This window comes from Stigmatopora nigra, chromosome 22, assembly GCF_051989575.1.
Source record: "Stigmatopora nigra isolate UIUO_SnigA chromosome 22, RoL_Snig_1.1, whole genome shotgun sequence".
NCBI lineage: Eukaryota > Metazoa > Chordata > Actinopteri > Syngnathiformes > Syngnathidae > Stigmatopora > Stigmatopora nigra.
Genome location: NC_135529.1, coordinates 5,769,375 through 5,794,644, shown reverse-complemented (window position 1 = coordinate 5,794,644; position 25,270 = coordinate 5,769,375). Strand labels below are relative to the sequence as shown.

Genomic DNA, 25,270 nt, shown 5'->3' with positions numbered 1-25,270 from the left:
TGAGAGGAATATTCTGCATTTTTCTTTCTTTTTCACATATTGTTTTTATAGACATCATTTAAACTTGCCAATTGCATTATCGGCTGTTGGCCACTAGGCGGCAGTGTTTGCACGCACGCCACTTGTAGACGTTGAACTTGTCTTGTTTGTGTCTCCTGTGCTTTGCTTGTGTGCGTGTTTTGTGGAGGGACGTGTTCAGGTCCTTGCTGCAAAGAACCTGAACGGGCGCCTCTGTGTGCGTGCCTGCTGAAATGTGACATTATTCATCGACATTTCCATATTTTGCACTTAAGGATATCAGGTATTTATTCGGTTTGCACGACAGTAGTCGTATCCGAAGCACCGCATGGTGGTGGTGGACGCTCGACTGTTTTAGTATACTTGCGTTAAATCGGATTGTTTAGTTAGTTAGCTGTTTAGTGCAACTTGAAGCGTGATTTTTGGAGAACATGTCCACCGACTGCCAGACGAGCAATGCGACGACGATCCCGTCAAACTGCAGGAGGGTCGACATCCACGATGCCGAGCACATGCCCCAAGATTATTCCACCACTCCTGGGGGCACTCTTTTCAGCACCACCCCCGGTGGTACGTAGTACATTTTGTTCCCACCAGCATCACCATCATTTAGATTCTTCGCGGACAGTGTTTGTTACAGATGGCAAATGTTTGGCATGCTAAACTGCGAAGGCTATGCTAAAATTTGCTACGGTTGATCGAGAGCCAACTTATTCATTGCAAAAAAAGTTAGAAATGAAGAAACAAGCTTCAAATTATTTGAACATCATGGTGTTTTTACTTTTTACTAGTTTTTACTAGTTTATTTTCGATGCGGAACTCGTCAAGTAGACGAGTACACATTTGAGAACCGGAAGTAGAAAAACGGAAGTTGAAACATTTTCAATTTCAATCAGGAAAATAAAAGTCATGAATGTGACTGCAGTAGTTGACGTTCCAAACTGGGATAAGGTGCAGCTGTACTATAAAAATGTGTTGGATGACAAAAAAAACTCAAGCAGATAATGTCCAGTTAATTAGAAATGCCTCTCTATTTGTTTTGTAATGATACATATTTGTTTTTCCTCTTTAAAGGGACCAGGATCATCTATGATCGAAAGTTCTTACTGGGGCGTCGCAGTTCTCCTCTGGCCAAAACCCCCCCACGTGGTCTTCCAGACATTCCTGGTGTGACGAGCCCTCCCTCTGCAGGAACCAACAACAAGGCCAGTGATGGAGAAATGCTGAACAGCAGCGGCGTGTCACCTAGCAACACCACAGGTACTATAACCATAAGATTGTTAATAACGTCGTCAATTTGAGCCAAGATCAAAAAGAACAAAAATATGTTAAAGTAACAATAGTCAAATGGAAAACAACAGGCTAAATATGGACCTGTTTACATAACAGTTGAGGGGAAAAAAACAAGTTGCATTTGAGTACTAGTTGAAGGCCCAGCCCAAATCTGAAAAAAATAACCCTAAAAGGTTAACTGAAAACTTGCATCATAAATTCATCATCATTTTTATTTATTATTTTTTGTGATTTGCATAAATTATTACCTAGTTTAAGTGAAAATATTACACTTAAAGGTTACAATTGGGTTTGTGCAGTAGGACGCAACCATCTGTGGTTACCACAGTGGTTAATGTTTTTATTTCAATTGTTTGGCTCTTGGTTGCAGTGAATTTATATGCTGAAAAGCAAATAGTTCCAAAAATGTGAATGTCATTTTGAACGACTGGGGCACAAATCTAAACTGTTGTGTTTGTGTTTTAAGGTGATGATGCACAGTTTGAAATGGATATCTGAGGAGTTCAAATGTGAAAAGTACCCTCAAGATGCTGTAAAAATAGCTTTGAAGAGACCATTTTGTCCCAAAGGCTTTCACATGTTGAGTTAGAGATTTCATTGAAATTCCTTTTTTTTTGTCTTTGAGCACAGAACAAATCTGTGATCTAAAATGTATTTGCCTTTAAGCTTCAAACAAGTGTGCCTTCCTTTATTGGTTCCAATCTGACAATGTATACTACTAACCGCCTAAAAGCAAACTGTAAACTATAAAACAATCAGAATAAAAGAGACCAACCTCTTAATCACCCCCCCACCCCAAATATGCAAAACATTTTTTATGCAGTCAACTCCTTAAGAGGGTACATTGAAAAGACCAAAATAGTATATTTAATTAGTACTAAAATCTGAACATTTGATCTGATCATCTGTAATTTTATGAGCGACATTAAAAAATGCAATTGGATTCAATGTTCGAGCGTGCTTGTGATTTTTACAATGATCTCTTTTGTATTTTTTTAAAGTCTTTACTGTATGAGGAACTGTGTGTGTGCGTGTATGTGTGTTAAATACGTGCAAGTTCTTGTGTCCTATCAGCAGGATTCCTCAAATAAGATGATAACCTCAGTCAGCAGCCTGTGTGGAATCGAAAGGTCAATATACGTACGAGTAGGCACGTCCTTCTATTGCCAATATTCTGTCTGGACTCTTACATTCTACTTCTATATTAAATCTCATTGGGTTATGACCAAAGTTTTTCCTGAAAAATTGATTATTTGTGGGCATTTCTCCAAATCGAAAGGGCAAATGGCGTCTGCCTTATTGAAGCGCTGGACATGTAGATTAGATGAGACACTTGGATTTGATATCTCTGAGTCCCATCTTTTTCTTCCTCCACAGTAGCTTCCCTCCGAGGTCTCTCCTCATCCAGACACGGGTGTCTGCCTCACCACCCCCACGTTAGCTGGCTCTTTTCTGTTTGGTTTGGCCGCCATGTTTTCCTTGTCACTTCCACTTCCTGACTCCCCTTCTCTAAATAAACAACAGCTACTGCATTTTTTTCCGTCCTCTCGTTGATCTTTTGCAGCCAGGATATGTCAACCCAATCAACAAAAGAGATCAGAGAGGCCCTCTAATGACTGATGATTTGACCTCAACCCATTGGTGAGCACATGTGCATGTGGCGTAGTGGTTAACTCACTTGACTCTTGTGTGGGAGACCTGGGTTCAAATCCCGGTTGTGACACATTTTCACTTAGTTGTTTCTGTATATTTGCAGGCAAGAGCTTCAAATCATTACAAGGGAAAGTGTAGCCACTTGATGGCGCAGAGGTTAGATCACTGGACTCCCGTCTGGGAGACCTGGGTTCGATTCCCACTGTCGTTTGGCTGATCACTACAACATGGAGATCAGTAAATGGAGCAAGAAAAAAAAAAGAATAATCTTTTTAATTCAAATTAAACACTTAGTCATATTTTTCAGTAAATTTCAGACAGTTGGAAGGGCCACTTTATGTCGCGTTCTCGAGTCGGCCTTCGGCCGACTCTCGACCGCTGGTCGGCAACCGGCGACACCGGGGATCGAACCCAGGTCTCCCCGTCCGAAGGTGAGTGTGCAACCCACTACACCAACTCGTGCCCCACTTATATATGGGTGTTGAAACGTTTTATCCTTGGAAATGGGTGAAACACTTAGTCATTTTTTTGACAAAATCCTTCATCCACCACTGAAGACTTAAGCACTTAGGCATTAGAACTTATTCTTTTAACTGAATAATATTTGGAAAATCTTTGCAGGTACTGGGATTTGAACCCAGGACCACAGAGGTGGCAGACTGATGACTTAACCACTGGGCCACTACCCTGTGGAAGAAAGTGGTAGTACTTATACTTTTATCTCATTCATTTACCTGAATAATATTTGGAAAATCTTTGCAGGTACTGGGATTTGAACCCAGGACCACAGAAGTGGCAGACTGATGACTTAACCACTGGGCCACCACCCTGTGGGAGAAAGCGGTAGTACTTATACTTTTATCTCATTCATTTACCTGAATAATATTTGGAAAATCTTTGCAGGTACTGGGATTTAAACCCAGGACCAAAGAGGCAGAAGACTGACGACTTAACCACTGGGCCACCACTCTGTGAATGAAGGTAGTAATACTTATACTTTTGTCTCATTCTTTTAACTGAATAATAATTGGAAAATCTTTGCAGGTACTGGGATTTGAACCCAGGACCACAGAGGTGGCAGACTGATGACTTAACCACTGGGCCACCACCCTGTGGGAGAAACCAGTAGTACTTGTACTTTTACCTCATTCATTTACCTGAATAATATGTTGGGAAAATATTTGCAGGCACCGGGATTTGAACCCAGAACCACAGAGGTGGCAGACTGATGACTTAACCACTGGGCCACCACCTTGCAGGAGAAAGCAGAAGTACTTGTACTTTTACCTCATTCATTTACCTGAATAATATATTGGGAAAATCTTTGCAGGTACTGGGATTTGAACCCAGGACCACAGAGGTGGCAGACGGATGACTTAACCACTGGGCCACCACTGTGGGAGCATATGTGGTAATACTTATAGTTTTATCTCATTCATTTACCTGAATAATATTTGGAAAACTTTTGCAGGTACTGGGATTTGAACCCAGGACCAAAGAGGGAGAAGACTGATGACTTAACCATTGGGCCACCACTCTTTGAAAGAAGATAGTAATACTTATACTTTTGTCTCATTCTTTTAACTGAATAATATTTGAAAAATGTTTGCAGGCACCGGGATTTGAACCCATGACCACAGAGGATGAAGACTGATGACTTAACCAGTGGGCCACGACCCTGTTGGAGAAAGGAGTAGTACATTCATTTACCTGAATAATATATTGGGAAAATCTTTGCAGGCACTTGGATTTGAACCCAAGACCAAATAAGTGTGAACTGATGACTTAACCACTGGGCCACCACTCTGTGAGAGAAGGCAGTAATACTTATACTTTTGTCTCATTCTTTTAACTGAATAATATTAGGAAAATCTTTGCAGGTACTGGGATTTGAACCCAGGACCACAGGGGCGGCAGACTGATGACTTAACCACTGGGCCACCACTCTGAGCAAGAAATTGGTAATACTTATACTTTTGTCTCATTCTTTTAACTGAATAATAATTGGAAAATCTTTGCAGGTACTGGGATTTGAACCCAGGACCAAAGAGTGGGAAGACTGATGACTTAACCACTGGGTCACCACTCCATGAGAGAAGGCAGTAATAATTATACTTTTGTCTCATTCTTTTAACTGAATAATATTTGGAAAATCTTTGCAGGTACTGGGATTTGAACCCAAGACCACAGGGGCGGCAGACTGATGACGTAACCACTGGGCCACCACTCTGTGCAAGAAATTAGTAATACTTATACTTTTGTCTCATTCTTTTAACTGAATAATAATTGGAAAATCTTTGCAGGTACTGGGATTTGGACCCAGGACCAAAGAGTGGGAAGACTGATGACTTAACCACTGGGTCACCACTCTGTGAGAGAAGGCAGTAATAATTATACTTTTGTCTCATTCTTTTAACTAAATAATATTTGGAAAATCTTTGCAGGTACTGGGATTTGAACCCAGACCACAGGGGTGGCAGACTGATGACTTAACCACTGGGCCACCACTCTGTGAAAGAAATGTTTGTAATACTTATACTTTTGTCTCATTCTTTTAACTGAATAATAATTGGAAAATCTTTGCAGGTACTGGGATTTGAACCCAGGACCCAAGAGGGTAAAGACTGATAACTTAAACATTGGGCCACCACTCTGTGAAAGAAGGTAGTAATACTTATACTTTTGTCTCATTCTTTTAACTGAACAATATTTGGAAAATATTTGCAGGCACTGGGATTTGAACCCAGGACCACAGAGGTAGAAGACTGATGACTTAACCACTGGGCCACCACTGTGGGAGCATATGTGGTAATACTTATACTTTTATCTCATTTATTTACCTGAATAATATTTGGAAAATCTTTGAAGGCACCGGGATTTGAACCCAGGACCAAAGAGGAGGAAGACTGATGACTTAACCACTGGGTCACCACTCTGTGAAAGAAGGTAGTAATACTTATACTTTTGTCTCATTCTTTTAACTGAATAATATTTGGAAAATATTTGCAGAAACTGGGATTTGAACCCAGGACCACAGAGGTAGAAGACTGATGACTTAACCACTGGGCCACCACTCTGTTGAAGAATTGAGTAGTACTTGTACTTTTACCTCATTCATTTACCTGAATAATATATTGGGAAAATCTTTGCAGGCACTTGGATTTGAACCCAAGACCAAAGAAATGGGAAACTGATGACTTAACCACTGGGCCACCACCCTGCAGGAAAAAGCACTAGTACTTGTACTTTTACCTCATTCATTTACCTGAATAATATATTGGGAAAATCTTGGCAGGCACCGGGAGTTGAACCCAGGACCACAGAGGTGACAGACTGATGACTTAGCCATTGGGCCACCACTCTGTGAGCAAATGTAGTAATACTTATACTTTTATCTCATTCATTTACCTGAATAATATTTGGAAAACCTTTGAAGGCACCGGGATTTGAACCCAGGACCAGAGAGGGGGAAGACTGATGACTTAACCACTGGGTCACCACTCTGTGAAACATGGGAGTAATACTTATACTTTTGTCTCATTCATTTACCTGAATAATATTTGGAAAATATTTGCAGGCACTGGGATTTGAACCAAGGACCACAGAGGTGGAAGACTGATGACTTAACCAGTGGGCCACCACTCTGTTAAAGAATTGAGTAGTACTTGTACTTTTACCTCATTCATTTACCTGAATAATAAATTTGGAAAATCTTTGCAGGCACTTGGATTTGAACCCAAAACCAAAGAAATGGGTAACTGATGACTTAACCATTGGGCCACCACTCTTCAAGATTAAATGGTAGTATTTGTTGTTTTGTCTCTTTTCATTCCCAGAATCAAACTTAGTACTTTGTGGTACCTTTCAGTGGGACAAGTTAGCAGGATTTGAACCCAGGTCCACAGAGGTGGGAGGCCAATGACTTATTCACTGGACCACAGGCTCTCAAAAGTAGGCAGTAGTATTTATTCTTTTGTCCGTTACAACCATTAGTACAGTAAAGCTATTTTTTGTATAAAAAAAAACAAGAAACAAAAAAAAAACGACATAGTTTAGTAAGGCTTTTTTTCTTCAAAAATCGACATAGTATAGTAAGGATTATTTCTTCAAAAATCGACATAGTATAGTAAGGCTTTTTTCATCAAAAATGGACATAGTATAGTAAGGCTTTTTTCTTCAAAAAACGACATAGTATAGTAAGGCTTTTTTCTTCAAAAAACGACATAGTATAGTAAGGCTTTTTTCTTCAAAAAACGACAAAGTATAGTAAGGCTTTTTTCTTAAAAAAAACAACATAGTATAGTAAGGCTTTTTTCTTCAAAAAACGACATAGTATAGTAAGGCTTTTTTCTTCAAAAAACGACATAGTAAAGTAAGGCTTTTTTCTTCAAAAAAACGACATAGTATAGTAAGGCTTTTTTCTTCAAAAAACGACATAGTATAGTAAGGCTTTTTTCTTCAAAAAAACGACATAGTATAGTAAGGCTTTTTTCTTCAAAAAAAACGACAGTATAATAAGGCTTTTTTCTTCAAAAAACGACATAGTATAGTAAGACTAGTTTCTTCAAAAAACGACATAGTATAGTAAGGCTTTTTTCTTCAAAAAACGACATAGTATAGTAAGGCTTTTTTCTTCAAAAAAACGACATAGTATAGTAAGGCTTTTTTCTTCAAAAAACGACATAGTATAGTAAGGCTTTTTTCTTCAAAAAACAACATAGTTTAGTAAGGCTTTTTTCTTCAAAAAACGACATAGTATAGTAAGGCTTTTTTTCTTCAAAAAACGACATAGTATAGTAAGGCTTTTTTCTTCAAAAAACGACATAGTATAGTAAGGCTTTTTTCTTCAAAAAAACGACATAGTATAGTAAGGCTTTTTTCTTCAAAAAAACGACATAGTATAGTAAGGCTTTTTTCCTCAAAAAACGACATAGTATAGTAAGGCTTTTTTCTTCAAAAAACGACATAGTATAGTAAGGCTTTTTTCTTCAAAAAAACGACATAGTATAGTAAGGCTTTTTTCCTCAAAAAACGACATAGTATAGTAAGGCTTTTTTCTTCAAAAAACGACATAGTATAGTAAGGCTTTTTTCTTTAAAAAAACGACATAGTATAGTAAGGCTTTTTTCTTCAAAAAAACGACATAGTATAGTAAGGCTTTTTTCTTCAAAAAAACGACATAGTATAGTAAGGCTTTTTTCCTCAAAAAACGACATAGTATAGTAAGGCTTTTTTCTTCAAAAAACGACATAGTATAGTAAGGCTTTTTTCTTTAAAAAAAACGACATAGTATAGTAAGGCTTTTTTCTTTAAAAAAAATGACATAGTATAAAAAGGCTTTTTTCTTCAAAAAACGACATAGTATAGTAAGGCTTTTTTCTTCAAAAAACGACATAGTAAAGTAAGGCTTTTTTCTTCAAAAAAACGACATAGTATAGTAAGGCTTTTTTCTTCAAAAAACGACATAGTATAGTAAGGCTTTTTTCTTCAAAAAAACGACATAGTATAGTAAGGCTTTTTTCTTCAAAAAAAACGACAGTATAATAAGGCTTTTTTCTTCAAAAAACGACATAGTATAGTAAGGCTTTTTTCTTCAAAAAACGACATAGTATAGTAAGGCTTTTTTCTTAAAAAAAACGACATAGTATAGTAAGGCTTTTTTCTTTAAAAAAAATGACATAGTATAAAAAGGCTTTTTTCTTCAAAAAACGACATAGTATAGTAAGGCTTTTTTCTTCAAAAAACGACATAGTATAGTAAGGCTTTTTTCTTCAAAAAACGACATAGTATAGTAAGGCTTTTTTCTTCAAAAAAACGACAAAGTATAGTAAGGCTTTTTTCTTCAAAAAACGACATAGTATAGTAAGGCTTTTTTCTTCAAAAAACGACAGTATAGTAAGGCTTTTTTCTTCAAAAAACAACAAAGCCGACTTATAACTACTGAAATTGCCCCTACAAATTCTAAAGTACATGAGTTGTATCTTATGGGACGGTTTGGGTAAAGCAGTGAGGTCCAGGAGTACGGTAAATCCGAGGACCAATTGGACGAATATAATTATGTTTTTTCTCTTTCAGTCCAGCCATGGGAGTAAGGAGTAGGCGGATAAAATCGCAGTCACCGACATTTCCATTTAGTGATTACTAAGAAATGACTAATAACATACATATTATAAAAACGGGGGAATGTTGGGTTTATTCTGTTTTATTATTATAATAGTTATATTAATTCATTTCTTTATTAAATCAATCTCTTTCTTTTCTTTGTATTAATTCATTACTTTGTTAAATCATTCTCTTTCTGTTTTTCAAAAGTCTTGAGGTCACACCAAGTCATCTTTAACCTAGACAGCCTGTTCCAGGATGGTTATACAAACAATCCACCCAATCTGGGTCCTTGAGATTTGGTGGGCCCTTGGTGACGAGGACAGGGCTATTCGGACAATAACAAGAATATTGTTATCGTTATGTAACCGTACACTTCGGGTTTTTCTGTATGTAACGATTATATGATTATGATTATATTATATGATTCTTAGGTCAAGGAGGTTGTATAATTACTCTAATCTAAATGTTGTTAGGTCTAGTCCCTGTTTTTGTTATTAGTAAAATACTTTGATTGTTATTGTAGTCCCAGATGTTGTTTTTACTCATACGTGATGGAATGATCAACAACTCTGTAACTTGTGACCATAAGAATGGGACGAAAACGTCTATTCGAGGAGACGTTCGGAAGTTGTAAGGTGACACTTGCTGACTCTCCCCTTCGGAGGCTTTTACCCATTGTTGTATCCATTTCTATTTAATTAAATGTCAATAATTGAATAAGATGTCTTCCTGCAGTTATTGATAATTACGGACGAAGGTAATTATTAATGAACCTGACATTTTGGTCCTTCTGAGCCATGGAGGTCAATATACCGGAGCGAGAACCCAGGCGCTGCTGTTCGACATCTGGTAAGTGACCGTGCGCACGGCGTCTTCAAAACCCTTGGTGGGCCGGAGTTTTTCGACGGGGGCGCCTGGATTCTCGGCGGTTGAAGACTTTTCCTGCTGGAGGGAGACATCTGATGGATCTCGGGTAAGTCCACATTAATGTCTGCATGTTGTGAAGGTGTTTACAAATGCGTTAAAGGGACATTGTATGTGAGGCCCATTGTTGGGCTGGTTTCGCGTCCTGGGTGACGGCGATAAAACCCTGTGTTTATACTAGTCAATGGCAGGTACGGTGGGGCACTTTGCTGGAAAGTGTCCTGTGTCTCAGGGGTAGGCACGAATGTATTGTACTAGAGGTACAATATTGGGGCCGGGGAGTGTCCTGTGTCTAAAGGGTAGGCACGAATATACGTTGTATGTTGTTTGTGTGGTTTCTGCAGTAAAAATTAAGATAAGCCTAGGAAATACAGTCGAAGGAGTGATAATAATAAATAATAGAGTTAACTGTGTGAGGCACACGAACTCACTACAAAAAAGTAAAATATGGGAAACACGTGTTGTAAGGCGGGTTTGGATGACGATCCAAAAAATACGTCTAACTTGTAAGGATTGGAAAAAATTGGAAAGACAAAGCGCTTTAAAATTATTACACAGCTATATTTATGGATAAATAAAAATGGGTTTGCTGGCAAGCTTAAAATGCATAAAATACAGGATAATATATGCACTAATGCATAGAGGTAATATACATATATAAATAATATGTGAGTGGATAAAAGTGTAACAGCTTGTTCCACAGACACTAATGGAGGTAATATACATATATAAATAATATGTGAGTGGATAAAAGAGTAACAGCTTGTTCCACAGACACTAATGGCGAAATAAGGCCGGGGAGAAGTTAAAAATACTATTTTGGGAAAATAGTGGGGGCTCCCTCGGATAACGGGGATATATTTAAGACCGTGGCGGCGGGAAAGTACTGTTTGGTAAGGAAAAATAGCGGGGCCTCCTCGGCTGACGGGGAAAATATTTACCGAGATAGGTGACGGGCGCGGAGGAAGTTTAACAAAAATAGAGGGAGAAGAGATGGTGTAAAGTTCGACAAAAATCAGAGATAAGTTGTAAAAAAAAAAAAAAAAAAATGGAGGTATATATATTACATGATTACCCAGACTAGAGGGTCTCTGAAAACAAGGAATGTCGGCTTAGAATGATTTGGAATGTGGATTTTGGATACGAGAATGTTGAGCTAGAAAATTAATGGAGACACTGGTATTTAATTTGGTTAATCCAGGTATGACGTTTTGTGATTACAATTAAATTGGGTTTTTTTGTGATGCTTGGGCTTGTATAACAACAATTAGAATGGTTATTTCCAAGTGCTGGTGGTGCTTTGTTAATATAACCTATATGTACTGTCAATTTACAGCAATGTGATGGCTTATTGCAGCTTGGTTTTTGATCCCGTCCGCTAACGGGAAGATGGTGTTTAAAAAGACAAAAGAATATATACAAAATGATCATTTAAATTTTAGCAGGGAATGTCACCTGTGTTTTTATTATGCTCTAGACTTGCCAAAAAATGTGTCAACTGCGGGGGAAGCGTTTCTGGTGCAGCGGCTGCTGATTAGATGGGAGTGAAACATGTGGGCCGCGGGGCAGACGATTTAACTGTGTTGGGCTTTCGGGAGCGTTCGGACCGTGTAAACGACTAAAATTTTGTGATCCTTTCCGTGAAGACATTATAATAATAATAATTGGCCTTGGGGGTGCTGAAGCAAACTTGAGGGCAGAAAATGGGTTTTTGCCATATTGTTGTGCTTGCAGCATACATATTCTGGATATATGGGGTCTTGGAAAAATATTGTGATGTAGTTGAATATCGGAAGAGGGGTTAATTTGACGTTTTAATGGTTGTCTTCTCTAAAAAGCGTTGTATTTGGGCACAGGGAAAAAGCTGGTTTGTAAACATAAGATAACAATGCTGTTTTCGCAGCAAGAGTGGAGGTCATAGTTAACGGCTAATTGCGTTTTCTGTTTGGACTTTTCAGAATAAGAACAATACATGGGCTGCAAGAAATGCAAGGTTATGCGAATGCTTTCGCATTGATATTTTGGGTTTTAAAATGAAATGCATTAAGAGGATAGAAAAATCTGTTCAGTAAAAGGTTGATTTGGTAAAAAGCTTTGGATTTGGGAAATAGACCAAAATAGTCATTTTTGAGCAATTGTGGATTTCAAAGGGCTCTTAGTTAAAGGAAACTAGCTTTTGGAGGATAAAATAATATTAATACTATTTCAGAATTTTTTGATTATTCAAAATACTTTAATCCAGGAGGTTGGCTGTTTAAAAGAATAAAAGGCCAGGATGACAAAATTTACAATATTATGGTATATTGGTGACGATAAGGTTTTTAAAACATTAAAGTTTGTAATTAGGAATTGTCTAACAAAAGGTTGATTTGTCTCATTTAATTGTTGTAGATTTTTGTTTTGGTAACAGGCTATGGGAAATGACTCGTGTCTTAAGTAAACATCATATGAGGTGATTTACAAAGTATAGTAGGTATTGAATTATTTGGCTGTTAACGACATCAGATGGGAAATTTACAATGCAATAGTGGCATGATAAAATTCATGGCATTCATCCAAATAATTAGGTGAATTGTAAATAAAATAATTGGTTTAGGATGAGCATATTTTCCCTAAGAATGGAGTAACATGGAATGTTTTTCAAAGTGCACTTGAAAGAACATTGTCTGTTGTCCTGGCAGGAGGAAATATGCTTTGTCACAGGTCATATTGATGACTTTAAGGATATTACGGATTGGATAAGCATTGGTCAATTGATACAACCAAATAACGTTGCTTTTACGGCTTTAAGGGCATGCAAATTGGTTAGAACTTTAGCAACGATGGGGTTAATACGCCTGAATGTTACAGTGATAACGAGTGACAATAACAAGCTTAGATAAGGGAGGGAAAGGAGAAATTCTCCAAATTCCAGAATCTGGCTTAGAAACAGGTTATGTTAGTCGTTTTGGGTTTTTGACAGGATGTGGTAGTACATAAATTCTGGGAAATTTTGGGAAATTGGGGACCCCATATCTAAAACAAGTTTGAGACAAATGTGTAAATAGGCTCTATTTGGCGCTGGATGCACAAATTCTAGTGGGGCCTTTCATGTTTTGAAACAAGTGACGCTTTAGGTAGATGGGTTGTCTATGAACAAAATGGGATGGGCGAAATTCGCTTACAAATTAGGCGTGTTATCTTGGTTCATAGAATTTGGAGTCAAGGCGACGTAATAAAGGCCATAGGCGTCATGTTGTATAAAATAGGCGTGGATGAAATTGTTTTACAAATGGGGGAGATTATTTTATCACCTGGGGGGAAAAAAAAAAAAAAAAGTAGAAACAAAATTGGATGGCCGCATTAAAAGGTGATTGGCATGCTATTAAAGGGAATTGGGATTTTCAAAAAACCTGATAGGGGGCCATTAGGTCATGGCGGCTGTAAAAAATAAAAACTTTAGATGTGAAACTATTCCCACCTCAATTCGGGGAACAAACAGGTAAACTGATAGCATTAAAAAGGATATAACTTTGTGTGAAACTTGAAGGTAATTTTTTACAAACGGTTAAAATGCTAGAGTGGGGGTGTGTATATTAAAGGATCTACTAATGAATGCGGGGTGGATCCAGACTTTCCGGAATGTGGGGTATTCATGGCGTCCTCGAGAATTTGTGGATTTTCTCCGGGTACTCCAGTTTACTCCCACAAAATGAAATTATGGATGCTAGACTGGTTGAACACACTAAATTCTTCTGTTTATGAGTGTGAGCGTGAATGATAGTTTGTCTTTTTGTGTTTTTTGATTGGCAGACCACCGAGACATAATCTATCGATAAAAGATCAATAAAGAAAATAATTTGGGCTTGAGTCAAGGGAAGACCTATGTCTCGACAAGGGGGAGGTGGCCTTGCTACAACGGCACTACAAGGCTTAGGGTTTAAATCTATATGCATACCCACATATCCATTTCAAAAAATACATATAGATTTTATTTTATTTTTATTAGATCATATGGATATCATTCCACGATATGGAATTCCAGAAACTATTTATAGTGATAATGGCTCCCATTTTGTTAATATAATAGTTGTCTACCATCCACAATTGGCGGACCTTATATGAAGTCCTGTTTGGTAGACCTTACAAATTGTTATTATTCACCACACAATGACAATTGGATGATGAGGCGAATCTATCAGAGAAGAAAAAAAAAAAACGCACACACCAAATTTAGACTATCAGAGGGAGATTTTGCTTCTCAACAGGAAACGGACGAAGCGACGGTGATTCTTGAAGACTGGATGCTGATAAGCAGCATAAAAGAAGAAACATCGGAGCAACGCAAAGTGGGAGGGTCCTTGTTACTGAAAGGGGACACGGATGCACCTTTCCCACAGTAAGAAGGTTGTCTAAATTGAAACGTTTCAAGAGGAAAACTCCCTAAACAAAGACAAAAAGTCATGTTGAAAACAATTATTGCTTTTGGGGCAATGAGATTAATGATGATTGTGATTCTATTCCTTTCCACAGTAGGGTTGTTTTCTCCAGTTGGAGAAAAAGGCGGAGGCGTTTCAATTGAGGATACACCTTCTTACGGGAGGGTAAACCGAGAAACATACACATTTACATTTAATTAACATTACATACTAAATCAAATTTCCACATTGAAAATATATATTTGGACTCGGCGACGTCCCGGTTGCCATACAAAAAGAGATGGTGGGAAATATGTGTGGTACATTAACAGCAAAAAATTAAAGATTGGGAAAAGCCTTGTTGCAGAAATTGGTCAAGATTGGAAAGCTTGGACTGACATATTAACCTGTGAAATTTATTTCTGAAACAGGGATTTCCCAAACGGGGGATAATTGGGCGCTGTTAATGGAGTGTAAAGAAGGCAAGCACTATGTGGAGCTACTTTGGTAAAAGGGTGGTCTCAATTGAAACATTGAGGGGACGGGTAAGATAAACTTTCTGACTTAATAAGATACGGGAAACACCAATATTAATTGAAAAGATTATTGCTCAGCAAGCAATACCATAAAACTATAGGGAACTCTTTTATATTGGGTTTGACGTCTCCATATGGTTTCAATTGAGACTAAACCATCTTACAAAGGATTAGGATAACCTACCAGACAAGGGAAAATACGATGGGGTCTAACAACTCCCTCAATCACCATTCATTTGGGGAAAAGTGTTTTTACAAATGAAAAAACGTGTCCTACTTGGCAAGAAAAAATATTGAAGCAGTGTTTATCCTGTTACGCGGTAAATAGGAAGTCAATTTTTCCACTGTTTAATCATTTTACCTGCTTAAACCTTACAGGGCATGGTCTGAAGCTGGGGGCGATAAATGAGACGTGGTGTACCGGCGTTCTAAAACAAACTACACCCCTGATACCACGTTCTGGCCTATGGTGGCGGGGTGGTAGATAAATTATACGACTCCTGCCGAAACGCGGCAGGACTAGGTACTTTGGTCTCACTGCTCTTACCGGTGTCTGTTTTTCCATCCACAGTGGAGGAGATACAATTGGCGGCTCATAATTCGGAGGTGAAGGGTCGACCCTCCCGACATCGTCGAGAGGCATGGAGGGAAGGAGATCCAACATACATTGATGCGATTGGCATCCCCCGGGGCGTACCAGATGAGTATAAGCTGGCTAATCAGATCGCAGCAGGTTGGGAGTCTATCTTCCTTCTAATCACCCCAAACAAAAATGTGGATAGAATAAATTACTTACATTACAATGTTCAAAACTTGGAAATTATACTGAACAGGGATTTGTGGCCATGAAGGAACAACTGGCAGCTACCAGTCTGATGGCGTTCCAGAATCGCATAGCGGTGGATATGATCCTTGAAACAGGGGGCGTGTGTGCAATGTTTGGAAAACAATGTTGCACCTTCATACCGAACAACGCGTCACCCAGTGGATCTCTCACCAGGGCCATTACTGGCCTGCAAACACTGAACCGCAATATGCAAGAGCACTCTGGAGTAGATACGTCCGCATTGTCAGATTGGTGGGATAAGACCTTTGGAAAATCTAAAGATTTGGACTATAGGCACAATTACCGCTATCCTAACATTGTGTGGGTGATGTAGTATCCCCTGTTTGCGCTCCTTGCTAAGCCGACTTATAACTACTGAAATTGCCCCTACAAATTCTAAAGTACATGAGTTGTATCTTATGGGACGGTTTGGGTAAAGCAGTGAGGTCCAGGAGTACGGTAAATCCGAGGACCAATTGGACGAATATAATTATGTTTTTTCTCTTTCAGTCCAGCCATGGGAGTAAGGAGTAGGCGGATAAAATCGCAGTCACCGACATTTCCATTTAGTGATTACTAAGAAATGACTAATAACATACATATTATAAAAACGGGGGAATGTTGGGTTTATTCTGTTTTATTATTATAATAGTTATATTAATTCATTTCTTTATTAAATCAATCTCTTTCTTTTCTTTGTATTAATTCATTACTTTGTTAAATCATTCTCTTTCTGTTTTTCAAAAGTCTTGAGGTCACACCAAGTCATCTTTAACCTAGACAGCCTGTTCCAGGATGGTTATACAAACAATCCACCCAATCTGGGTCCTTGAGATTTGGTGGGCCCTTGGTGACGAGGACAGGGCTATTCGGACAATAACAAGAATATTGTTATCGTTATGTAACCGTACACTTCGGGTTTTTCTGTATGTAACGATTATATGATTATGATTATATTATATGATTCTTAGGTCAAGGAGGTTGTATAATTACTCTAATCTAAATGTTGTTAGGTCTAGTCCCTGTTTTTGTTATTAGTAAAATACTTTGATTGTTATTGTAGTCCCAGATGTTGTTTTTACTCATACGTGATGGAATGATCAACAACTCTGTAACTTGTGACCATAAGAATGGGACGAAAACGTCTATTCGAGGAGACGTTCGGAAGTTGTAAGGTGACACTTGCTGACTCTCCCCTTCGGAGGCTTTTACCCATTGTTGTATCCATTTCTATTTAATTAAATGTCAATAATTGAATAAGATGTCTTCCTGCAGTTATTGATAATTACGGACGAAGGTAATTATTAATGAACCTGACATATAGTAAGGCTTTTTTCTTCAAAAAACGACATAGTATAGTAAGGCTTTTTTCTTCAAAAAAACTACATAGTATAATAAGGCTTTTTTCTTCAAAAAACGACACAGTATAGTAAGGCTTTTTTCTTAAAAAAAACGACATAGTATAGTAAGGCTTTTTTCTTAAAAAAAACGACATAGTATAGTAAGGCTTTTTTCTTCAAAAAACGACATAGTATAGTAAGGCTTTTTTCTTCAAAAAACGACATAGTATAGTAAGGCTTTTTTCTTCAAAAAACGACATAGTATAATAAGGCTTTTTTCTTCAAAAAACGACATAGTATAGTAAGGCTTTTTTCTTCAAAAATCGACATAGTATAGTAAGGCTTTTTTTCTTCAAAAAACGACACAGTATAGTAAGGCTTTTTTCTTCAAAAAACGACATAAAAAGCCTTACTATACTATGTCGTTTTTTTGAAGAAAAAAGCCTTACTATACTATGTCGTTTTTTTGAAGAAAAAAGCCTTACTATACTATGTCGTTTTTTGAAGAAAAAAGCCTTACTATACTATGTCGTTTTTTGAAGAAAAAAGCCTTACTATACTATGTCGTTTTTTGAAGAAAAAAGCCTTATTATACTATGTCGTTTTTTGAAGAAAAAAGCCTTACTACACTATGTCGTTTTTTGAAGAAAAAAGCATTACTTTACTATGTCGTTTTTTGAAGAAAAAAGCCTTACTATACTATGTCGTTTTTTGAAGAAAAAAGCCTTACTATACTATGTCGTTTTTTGAAGAAAAAAGCCTTACTATACTATGTCGTTTTTTTGAAGAAAAAAGCCTTACTATACTATGTCGTTTTTTGAAGAAAAAAGCCTTACTATACTATGTCGTTTTTTTTAAAGAAAAAAGCCTTACTATACTATGTCGTTTTTTGAAGAAAAAAGCCTTACTATACTATGTCGTTTTTTGAGGAAAAAAGCCTTACTATACTATGTGGTTTTTTTGAAGAAAAAAGCCTTACTATACTATGTCGTTTTTTGAAGAAAAAAGCCTTACTATACTATGTCGTTTTTTTTAAAGAAAAAAGCCTTACTATACTATGTCGTTTTTTGAAGAAAAAAGCCTTACTATACTATGTCGTTTTTTGAGGAAAAAAGCCTTACTATACTATGTCGTTTTTTTGAAGAAAAAAGCCTTACTATACTATGTCGTTTTTTTGAAGAAAAAAGCCTTACTATACTATGTCGTTTTTTTAAAGAAAAAAAGCCTTACTATACTATGTCGTTTTTTGAAGAAAAAAGCCTTACTATACTATGTCGTTTTTTGAGGAAAAAAGCCTTACTATACTATGTCGTTTTTTTGAAGAAAAAAGCCTTACTATACTATGTCGTTTTTTTGAAGAAAAAAGCCTTACTATACTATGTCGTTTTTTTGAAGAAAAAAGCCTTACTATACTATTTCGTTTTTTGAAGAAAAAAGCCTTACTATACTATGTCGTTTTTTGAAGAAAAAAGCCTTATTATACTATGTCGTTTTTTTGAAGAAAAAAGCCTTACTATACTATGTCGTTTTTTGAAGAAAAAAGCCTTACTATACTATGTCGTTTTTTTTAAGAAAAAAGCCTTACTATACTATGTCGTTTTTTTTAAAGAAAAAAGCCTTACTATACTATGTCGTTTTTTGAAGAAAAAAGCCTTACTATACTATGTCGTTTTTTGAGGAAAAAAGCCTTACTATACTATGTCGTTTTTTTTGAAGAAAAAAGCCTTACTATACTATGTCGTTTTTTTGAAGAAAAAAGCCTTACTATACTATGTCGTTTTTTGAAGAAAAAAGCCTTATTATACTATGTAGTTTTTTTGAAGAAAAAAGTCTTACTATACTATGTCGTTTTTTGAAGAAAAAAGCCTTACTATACTATGTCGTTTTTTGAAGAAAAAAGCCTTACTATACTATGTCGTTTTTTGAAGAAAAAAGCCTTACTATACTATGTCGTTTTTTGAAGAAAAAAGCATTACTATACTATGTCGTTTTTTGAAGAAAAAAGCCTTACTATACTATGTCGTTTTTTGAAGAAAAAAGCCTTACTATACTATGTCGTTTTTTGAAGAAAAAAGCCTTACTATACTATGTCGTTTTTTGAAGAAAAAAGCCTTACTATACTATGTCGTTTTTTTTAAGAAAAAAACCTTACTATACTATGTCGTTTTTTTAAGATTAAAGCCTTACTATACTATGTCGTTTTTTGAAGAAAAAAGCCTTACTATACTATGTCGTTTTTTGAGGAAAAAAGCCTTACTATACTATGTCGTTTTTTGAAGAAAAAAGCCTTACTATACTATGTCGTTTTTTTTAAGAAAAAAGCCTTACTATACTATGTCGTTTTTTTTAAGAAAAAAGCCTTACTATACTATGTGGTTTTTTGAAGAAAAAAGCCTTACTATACTATGTCGTTTTTTGAGGAAAAAAGCCTTACTATACTATGTCGTTTTTTTGAAGAAAAAAGCCTTACTATACTATGTCGTTTTTTTGAAGAAAAAAGCCTTACTATACTATGTCGTTTTTTTGAAGAAAAAAGCCTTACTATACTATGTCGTTTTTTGAAGAAAAAAGCCTTACTATACTATGTCGTTTTTTGAAGAAAAAAGCCTTACTATACTATGTCGTTTTTTGAAGAAAAAAGCCTTACTATACTATGTCGTTTTTTTGAAGAAAAAAGCCTTACTATACTATGTCGTTTTTTGAAGAAAAAAGCCTTACTATACTATGTCGTTTTTTTTAAGAAAAAAGCCTTACTATACTATGTCGTTTTTTTTAAGAAAAAAGCCTTACTATACTATGTGGTTTTTTGAAGAAAAAAGCCTTACTATACTATGTCGTTTTTTGAGGAAAAAAGCCTTACTATACTATGTCGTTTTTTTGAAGAAAAAAGCCTTACTATACTATGTCGTTTTTTTGAAGAAAAAAGACTTACTATACTATGTCGTTTTTTTGAAGAAAAAAGCCTTACTATACAATGTCGTTTTTTGAAGAAAAAAGCCTTACTATACTATGTCGTTTTTTGAAGAAAAAAGCCTTACTATACTATGTCGTTTTTTTAAGAAAAAAGCCTTACTATACTATGTCGTTTTTTTTTAAGAAAAAAAGCCTTACTATACTATGTCGTTTTTTGAAGAAAAAAGCCTTACTATACTATGTCGTTTTTTGAGGAAAAAAGCCTTACTATACTATGTCGTTTTTTTTAAGAAAAAAGCCTTACTATACTGTCGTTTTTTTGAAGAAAAAAGTCTTACTATACTATGTCGTTTTTTGAAGAAAAAAGCCTTACTATACTATGTCGTTTTTTGAAGAAAAAAGCCTTACTATACTATGTCGTTTTTTGAAGAAAAAAGCCTTACTATACTATGTCGTTTTTTTGAAGAAAAAAGCCTTACTATACTATGTCGTTTTTTGAAGAAAAAAGCCTTACTATACTATGTCGTTTTTTTTAAGAAAAAAGCCTTACTATACTATGTCGTTTTTTTTAAAGAAAAAAGCCTTACTATACTATGTCGTTTTTTGAAGAAAAAAAGCCTTACTATACTATGTCGTTTTTTGAGGAAAAAAGCCTTACTATACTATGTCGTTTTTTTTAAGAAAAAAGCCTTACTATACTGTCGTTTTTTTGAAGAAAAAAGCCTTACTATACTATGTCGTTTTTTTGAAGAAAAAAGCCTTACTATACTATGTCGTTTTTTGAAGAAAAAAGCCTTACTATACTATGTCGTTTTTTGAAGAAAAAAACCTTATTATACTATGTAGTTTTTTTTGAAGAAAAAAGCCTTACTATACTATGTCGTTTTTTGAAGAAAAAAGCCTTACTATACTATGTCGTTTTTTGAAGAAAAAAGCCTTACTATACTATGTCGTTTTTTGAAGAAAAAAGCATTACTATACTATGTCGTTTTTTGAAGAAAAAAGCCTTACTATACTATGTTGTTTTTTGAAGAAAAAAGCCTTACTATACTGTTGTTTTTTTTAAGAAAAAAACCTTACTATACTATGTCGTTTTTTTAAGATAAAAGCCTTACTATACTATGTCGTTTTTTGAAGAAAAAAGCCTTACTATACTATGTCGTTTTTTGAGGAAAAAAGCCTTACTATACTATGTCGTTTTTTGAAGAAAAAAGCCTTACTATACTATGTTGTTTTTTTGAAGAAAAAAGCCTTACTATACTATGTCGTTTTTTGAAGAAAAAAGCCTTACTATACTATGTCGTTTTTTGAAGAAAAAAGCCTTACTATACTATGTCGTTTTTTTTAAGAAAAAAGCCTTACTATACTATGTCGTTTTTTTTAAGAAAAAAGCCTTACTATACTATGTCGTTTTTTGAAGAAAAAAGCCTTACTATACTATGTCGTTTTTTGAAGTAAAAAGCCTTACTATACTTTGTCGTTTTTTGAAGAAAAAAGCCTTACTATACTATGTCGTTTTTTGAAGAAAAAAGCCTTACTATACTATGTCGATTTTTGAAGAAAAAATACTTTTTTCTTCTTCTGGAAAATCTTTGCAGGTACTGGGATTTGAACCCAGGACCAAAGAGGTGGTAGACTGATGACTTAGCCACTGGACCACCACCCTGTAAGCAAAGCTAGTAATACTTATACTTTTATCTCATTCATTTTCTTGAATAATATTTTGAAAATCTTTGCAGGCATTGGGATTTGAACCCAGGACCACAGAGGTGGCAGACTGATGACTTATCCACTGGGCCACCACCCTGTAATTAAACTTAGTAATACTTATAGTTTTATCTTATTCATTTTCTTGAATAATATTTTGAAAATCTTTGCAGGCACTGGGATTTGAACCCAGGACCACAGAGGTGGCAGACTGATGACTTATCCACTGGGCCACCACCCTGTAATTAAAGGTAGTCATACTTATACTTTTATCTCATTCATTTACCTGAATAATATTTTGAAAATCTTTGCAGGCACTGACTGGGGTTTGAACCCAGGACCACAGAGGTGGCAGGCTGATGACTTAGCCACTGGACCACCACCCTGGAAGCAAAATCAGACTTCAAATCAGAATTGAGTGGAGTCTTCATGTGACCGTCCCGGGTCTCCAATCCTGGAGACTGTCTCAGTGGCAGCCCTGAGCTTCAATTGTCATCATTGACAACTCGAGGGGGGAAGAGGGCATGCTTCCAGTTTGTCATTTTTAACTTAAGGCTTTTTCTCTGATAAATAAAAATTTGGGGGGGGGGAATTTTGGAAGCAATTTTGAAGGGGAATCCCTACTTCGTGGAAATTCACTTATCGCGGGTGGTCCCGGTCCCCATTAACCGGGATAATAGAGGGAACACTGTATACATGTTGAACTTTTACGAAAAAAACCTCACTATGCATGATCTCCTTTAAGAAAAGTCTAAATATACTTTGCGATAACTCCCCACAGGGAAACTGAGATGGATCTGAACCCAGGACTACAGTGATGTGAAGATGGACTAATGACCCAAGGCGCAGGTAATACTAGTCCTTAAACACAAAACATGACACTTATCTGAAAATAGCGTTTTAATAAAACTAGAGTATATAATGTGCAAAATATACAATGTAATGTACATAAGTAGACAGACATTTCCATGCTAAAGATATGAAGCCGCTGTAACGTCGCCTCTTGCCAGGAGAAAAGATTTGAGCGGGCTAATCAGTGGCAGCCGCATTCTTCGACGATCATGTCTTCATGATGGCGCAGGGTCAGGTCGTCGTTCTCGTAGTACAACATGGATAGAGGGGCGAGACGTGTCGGTACGCAGGAAGGGCAGCTCCACCTTTCTGGGTCCCGGTGTTTCAAAAGGCTCTGCAGCAACCACAAAATAAGAAAAGAAAATATAAGTCAACAGTTCTTCTTGCAGATGCTGAAGCTGTCGCGAGCGGCGGATCTTACTTGCATGTAGGCATGGTTGGTGGGATTGAAGGATTCATCCAGCGGTGTTGGACATGCACCCTCGCAGCGGTAAGCGTTGAAGCGTTTGGGATGGACAATCCACTCATCCCAGCCGATGTCCTCGAAGTCCACCCACATGTCCACTTTGCGGCAAGGGGGCACCCACGCTTCTTTGGGAGGGAGAGTCGGCAGCCGCCCGGTTAGCTCCAACCTGTTCCTTTTGTGGCGTCGACTTTGGCCCTCGCTGCTGATTTGCGCCGCAGTGACATACTTGGAGTTTTCCACAGTGTGGATGAGGCTGTAGGTAGAATGACCTTTCTGGCGGCGCTCATTTTTAAAGAATATAACCATCATTGCCTGAAATGTGCTCCGACGACTGTGCCTGTCTGAATTTTCGAAAAGCCCCCTGCTGAGAATCCCCTCGTCATCCCCAGAAGTACTCCCAAGTTCAGCTTCAGGTTCGCCTGAGGCCTCCTGGCCCGACAGTCCACGGTAGAGCCAGGACTTCAAAAGGGCTGTCACATTACAAACCTTCCAGGATGACTTGCTGCCTGGTGCGGTGACACTTCCCAGGAGAAGGCGCTCGTCCTGGCACGTCGAGCCTTCTTCATCGTCACACATCCGGGAGTGATACAAATCCACTACATCACGCTTGCGGGAAGGTCGGCCAGGAAATCGGAGGCGCAGCTCTGCCACTTGGACTCTGTCGCTGGTCGAAATGGATGACATGTCAAAAGTGACAATCCATCGATTGCCCATTTGATGGTAACCTAGTAGGGAAGAAAACACAAACCAGAGTCATTCCACTTTTCAAATTCAAACTCCTGTATTGTCTGGACTATAAGTTGCACTTCTTTTTCATACTTTGGCTGAGTTTTCGACTAAAGAACATAAGAAAAACCTGTGTGAACAGATGCCCATTTTACTCAATTTTTACTATTGTTATTTTAAAGTATGTTTGATTTCATTTTTTTAAGAAATAAAAGATATCTACCATGAATGCGCTTTGTACTCCGGTGCAGCTCCCTGTGAATTTTTTTGGCTGGTTTGACTTAGTCCAAAAATATAGTAATCTACATGGAGATTACTCAAAACTGTTGTTCTGAATTAAATTTACTTAGAATAAAAACTGGAAGCATTTGCTTAAAAAAACCAAGATAAATTATTTTTTGCGCGTCTTAAAATAACATGCAAAAATGCAAATTTAGGTTAAAAGATATTTGAGAAAAATTTGGATGCCATAATGTCTTCCAATTCGGAAAACCTGGGAATGAACAACGTTTTTAGAGCATATCTCATTCATCTAGCTAGCAACATCAATAGTTACCGATTAATAATCTCCTATATTTTGTGCTTAGTTTTAGTTCTTAACAGTTTTGACTAGAACTTGCTGACTGAGCAAAGCAGCTCCTTGGACAAATGTCAAAACACTTGATGTGGGAGGCTGAACAGCAGAGGATGTGTATTGAACCCCCTCGTGCAAGGCCGTCTGAGGGCTAATATACACACCCTCCCACATAAAATCCTTTAAAGTGGAAGAAGCATTTTGACACTTGCAGGGCTGTAAAAAGGGAGGAGGGCCAGGTCGTAGATAACAGCCCTTTTTGAAACAACCCACTGTTTAACCCGGAAAAAATCCAGAAAATCCAAAAAAAAAAACGGTAGACTCACCATTCGGCATAAGACTGAGGATGGAGTCTGACTCCCGCGCCGCTCGACTTTCACCAGAGTCGGTTTTGGCCGCTGTCGACGGGAGGTCAGTCGCCTTGAAGGAGCGATACAGCTGCATCATGTACAGAGGGAATCCGCCTCGAGGGTGGAAGGAACTGTTCCTTGGCGTCCCGTGCTCCTCAAGCCCAAGCTTAGACCAGACGAGACCAAAAGAGCAAAAAAGAAGCATGTAAAAAGCCATTTTGGAGGATAAAAAAAAACATACGAGGTTAGGGTCTTCTTCCTTCCTGCTTTCAGCTGCTCTCAGGCTGAAGTGAAGTGTAGACAGGCCCCTTTATAGCAGGCAGCTGCCCTTTGATGACCCCTGACCACTCCAGGCATCCTAATGGGCTCTCTGATCATCCTAGCATGCCAGAGACCACAACAAACAGGGCATCACATACAAAAAAAACACCATTTAGCCAAGGTCATTGTCCCGGCACACGGTTCGGAGCTTTTCCATACACTCGTTCAAAACCTTAATCCTCTCAACATCGCTAAACAATTAACACCTACAAAGCTGTACAGCCATTAACACCTCACTGTTAAGGAGAAGCAAGCGCGGACCACCAAAG

The 25,270-nt window shown here is 37.2% G+C and overlaps 2 protein-coding genes and 2 long non-coding RNA genes across 10 annotated transcripts; 3 read left to right on the top strand and 1 right to left on the bottom strand.

Annotated features, from left to right (window-relative positions):
- The first annotated feature begins 99 nt into the window (after positions 1-99).
- Positions 100-2,259, top strand: LOC144215558 (eukaryotic translation initiation factor 4E-binding protein 2-like). The gene is made up of 3 exons (XM_077744585.1): positions 100-588; positions 1,093-1,278; positions 1,778-2,259. Exons 1-3 carry the CDS (start codon positions 450-452, stop codon positions 1,807-1,809), a joined length of 357 nt encoding a protein of 118 aa, XP_077600711.1. The 5' UTR covers positions 100-449; the 3' UTR covers positions 1,810-2,259.
- Positions 2,260-4,444: 2,185 nt separating this feature from the next.
- On the top strand, positions 4,445-6,109 carry LOC144215742 (uncharacterized). 2 transcript variants are annotated; one of them, XR_013330491.1, is made up of 9 exons: positions 4,445-4,771; positions 4,845-4,925; positions 5,127-5,207; positions 5,268-5,335; positions 5,409-5,486; positions 5,551-5,628; positions 5,692-5,772; positions 5,833-5,910; positions 5,974-6,109. It is a non-coding gene; the product is annotated as an uncharacterized LOC144215742 (long non-coding RNA). The 2 variants fall into 2 exon arrangements; XR_013330490.1 differs by having other exon boundaries at positions 4,445-4,925.
- A 100-nt stretch (positions 6,110-6,209) lies between these two features.
- On the top strand, positions 6,210-23,985 carry LOC144215461 (uncharacterized). 5 transcript variants are annotated; one of them, XR_013330436.1, is made up of 9 exons: positions 6,210-6,327; positions 6,401-6,594; positions 6,685-6,765; positions 6,833-6,915; positions 21,604-21,671; positions 21,745-21,812; positions 21,886-21,963; positions 22,027-22,561; positions 22,954-23,985. It is a non-coding gene; the product is annotated as an uncharacterized LOC144215461 (long non-coding RNA). The 5 variants fall into 5 exon arrangements; XR_013330438.1 differs by having other exon boundaries at positions 6,401-6,765; positions 22,954-23,054; positions 23,141-23,985; XR_013330435.1 differs by having other exon boundaries at positions 6,401-6,765.
- LOC144215458 (nodal homolog) lies at positions 22,595-25,146 on the bottom strand. 2 transcript variants are annotated; one of them, XM_077744403.1, is made up of 4 exons: positions 24,922-25,146; positions 24,657-24,846; positions 22,986-23,755; positions 22,595-22,898 (listed from the first exon to the last, which is right to left on the bottom strand). In XM_077744403.1, the coding sequence occupies exons 2-4, from the start codon at positions 24,775-24,777 to the stop codon at positions 22,746-22,748; spliced, it is 1,044 nt and encodes a 347-aa protein (XP_077600529.1). In that variant the 5' UTR covers positions 24,778-24,846; positions 24,922-25,146; the 3' UTR covers positions 22,595-22,745. The 2 variants fall into 2 exon arrangements, with proteins under 2 accessions (XP_077600529.1, XP_077600528.1); XM_077744402.1 differs by having other exon boundaries at positions 24,657-25,146.
- Positions 25,147-25,270: the final 124 nt, after the last annotated feature.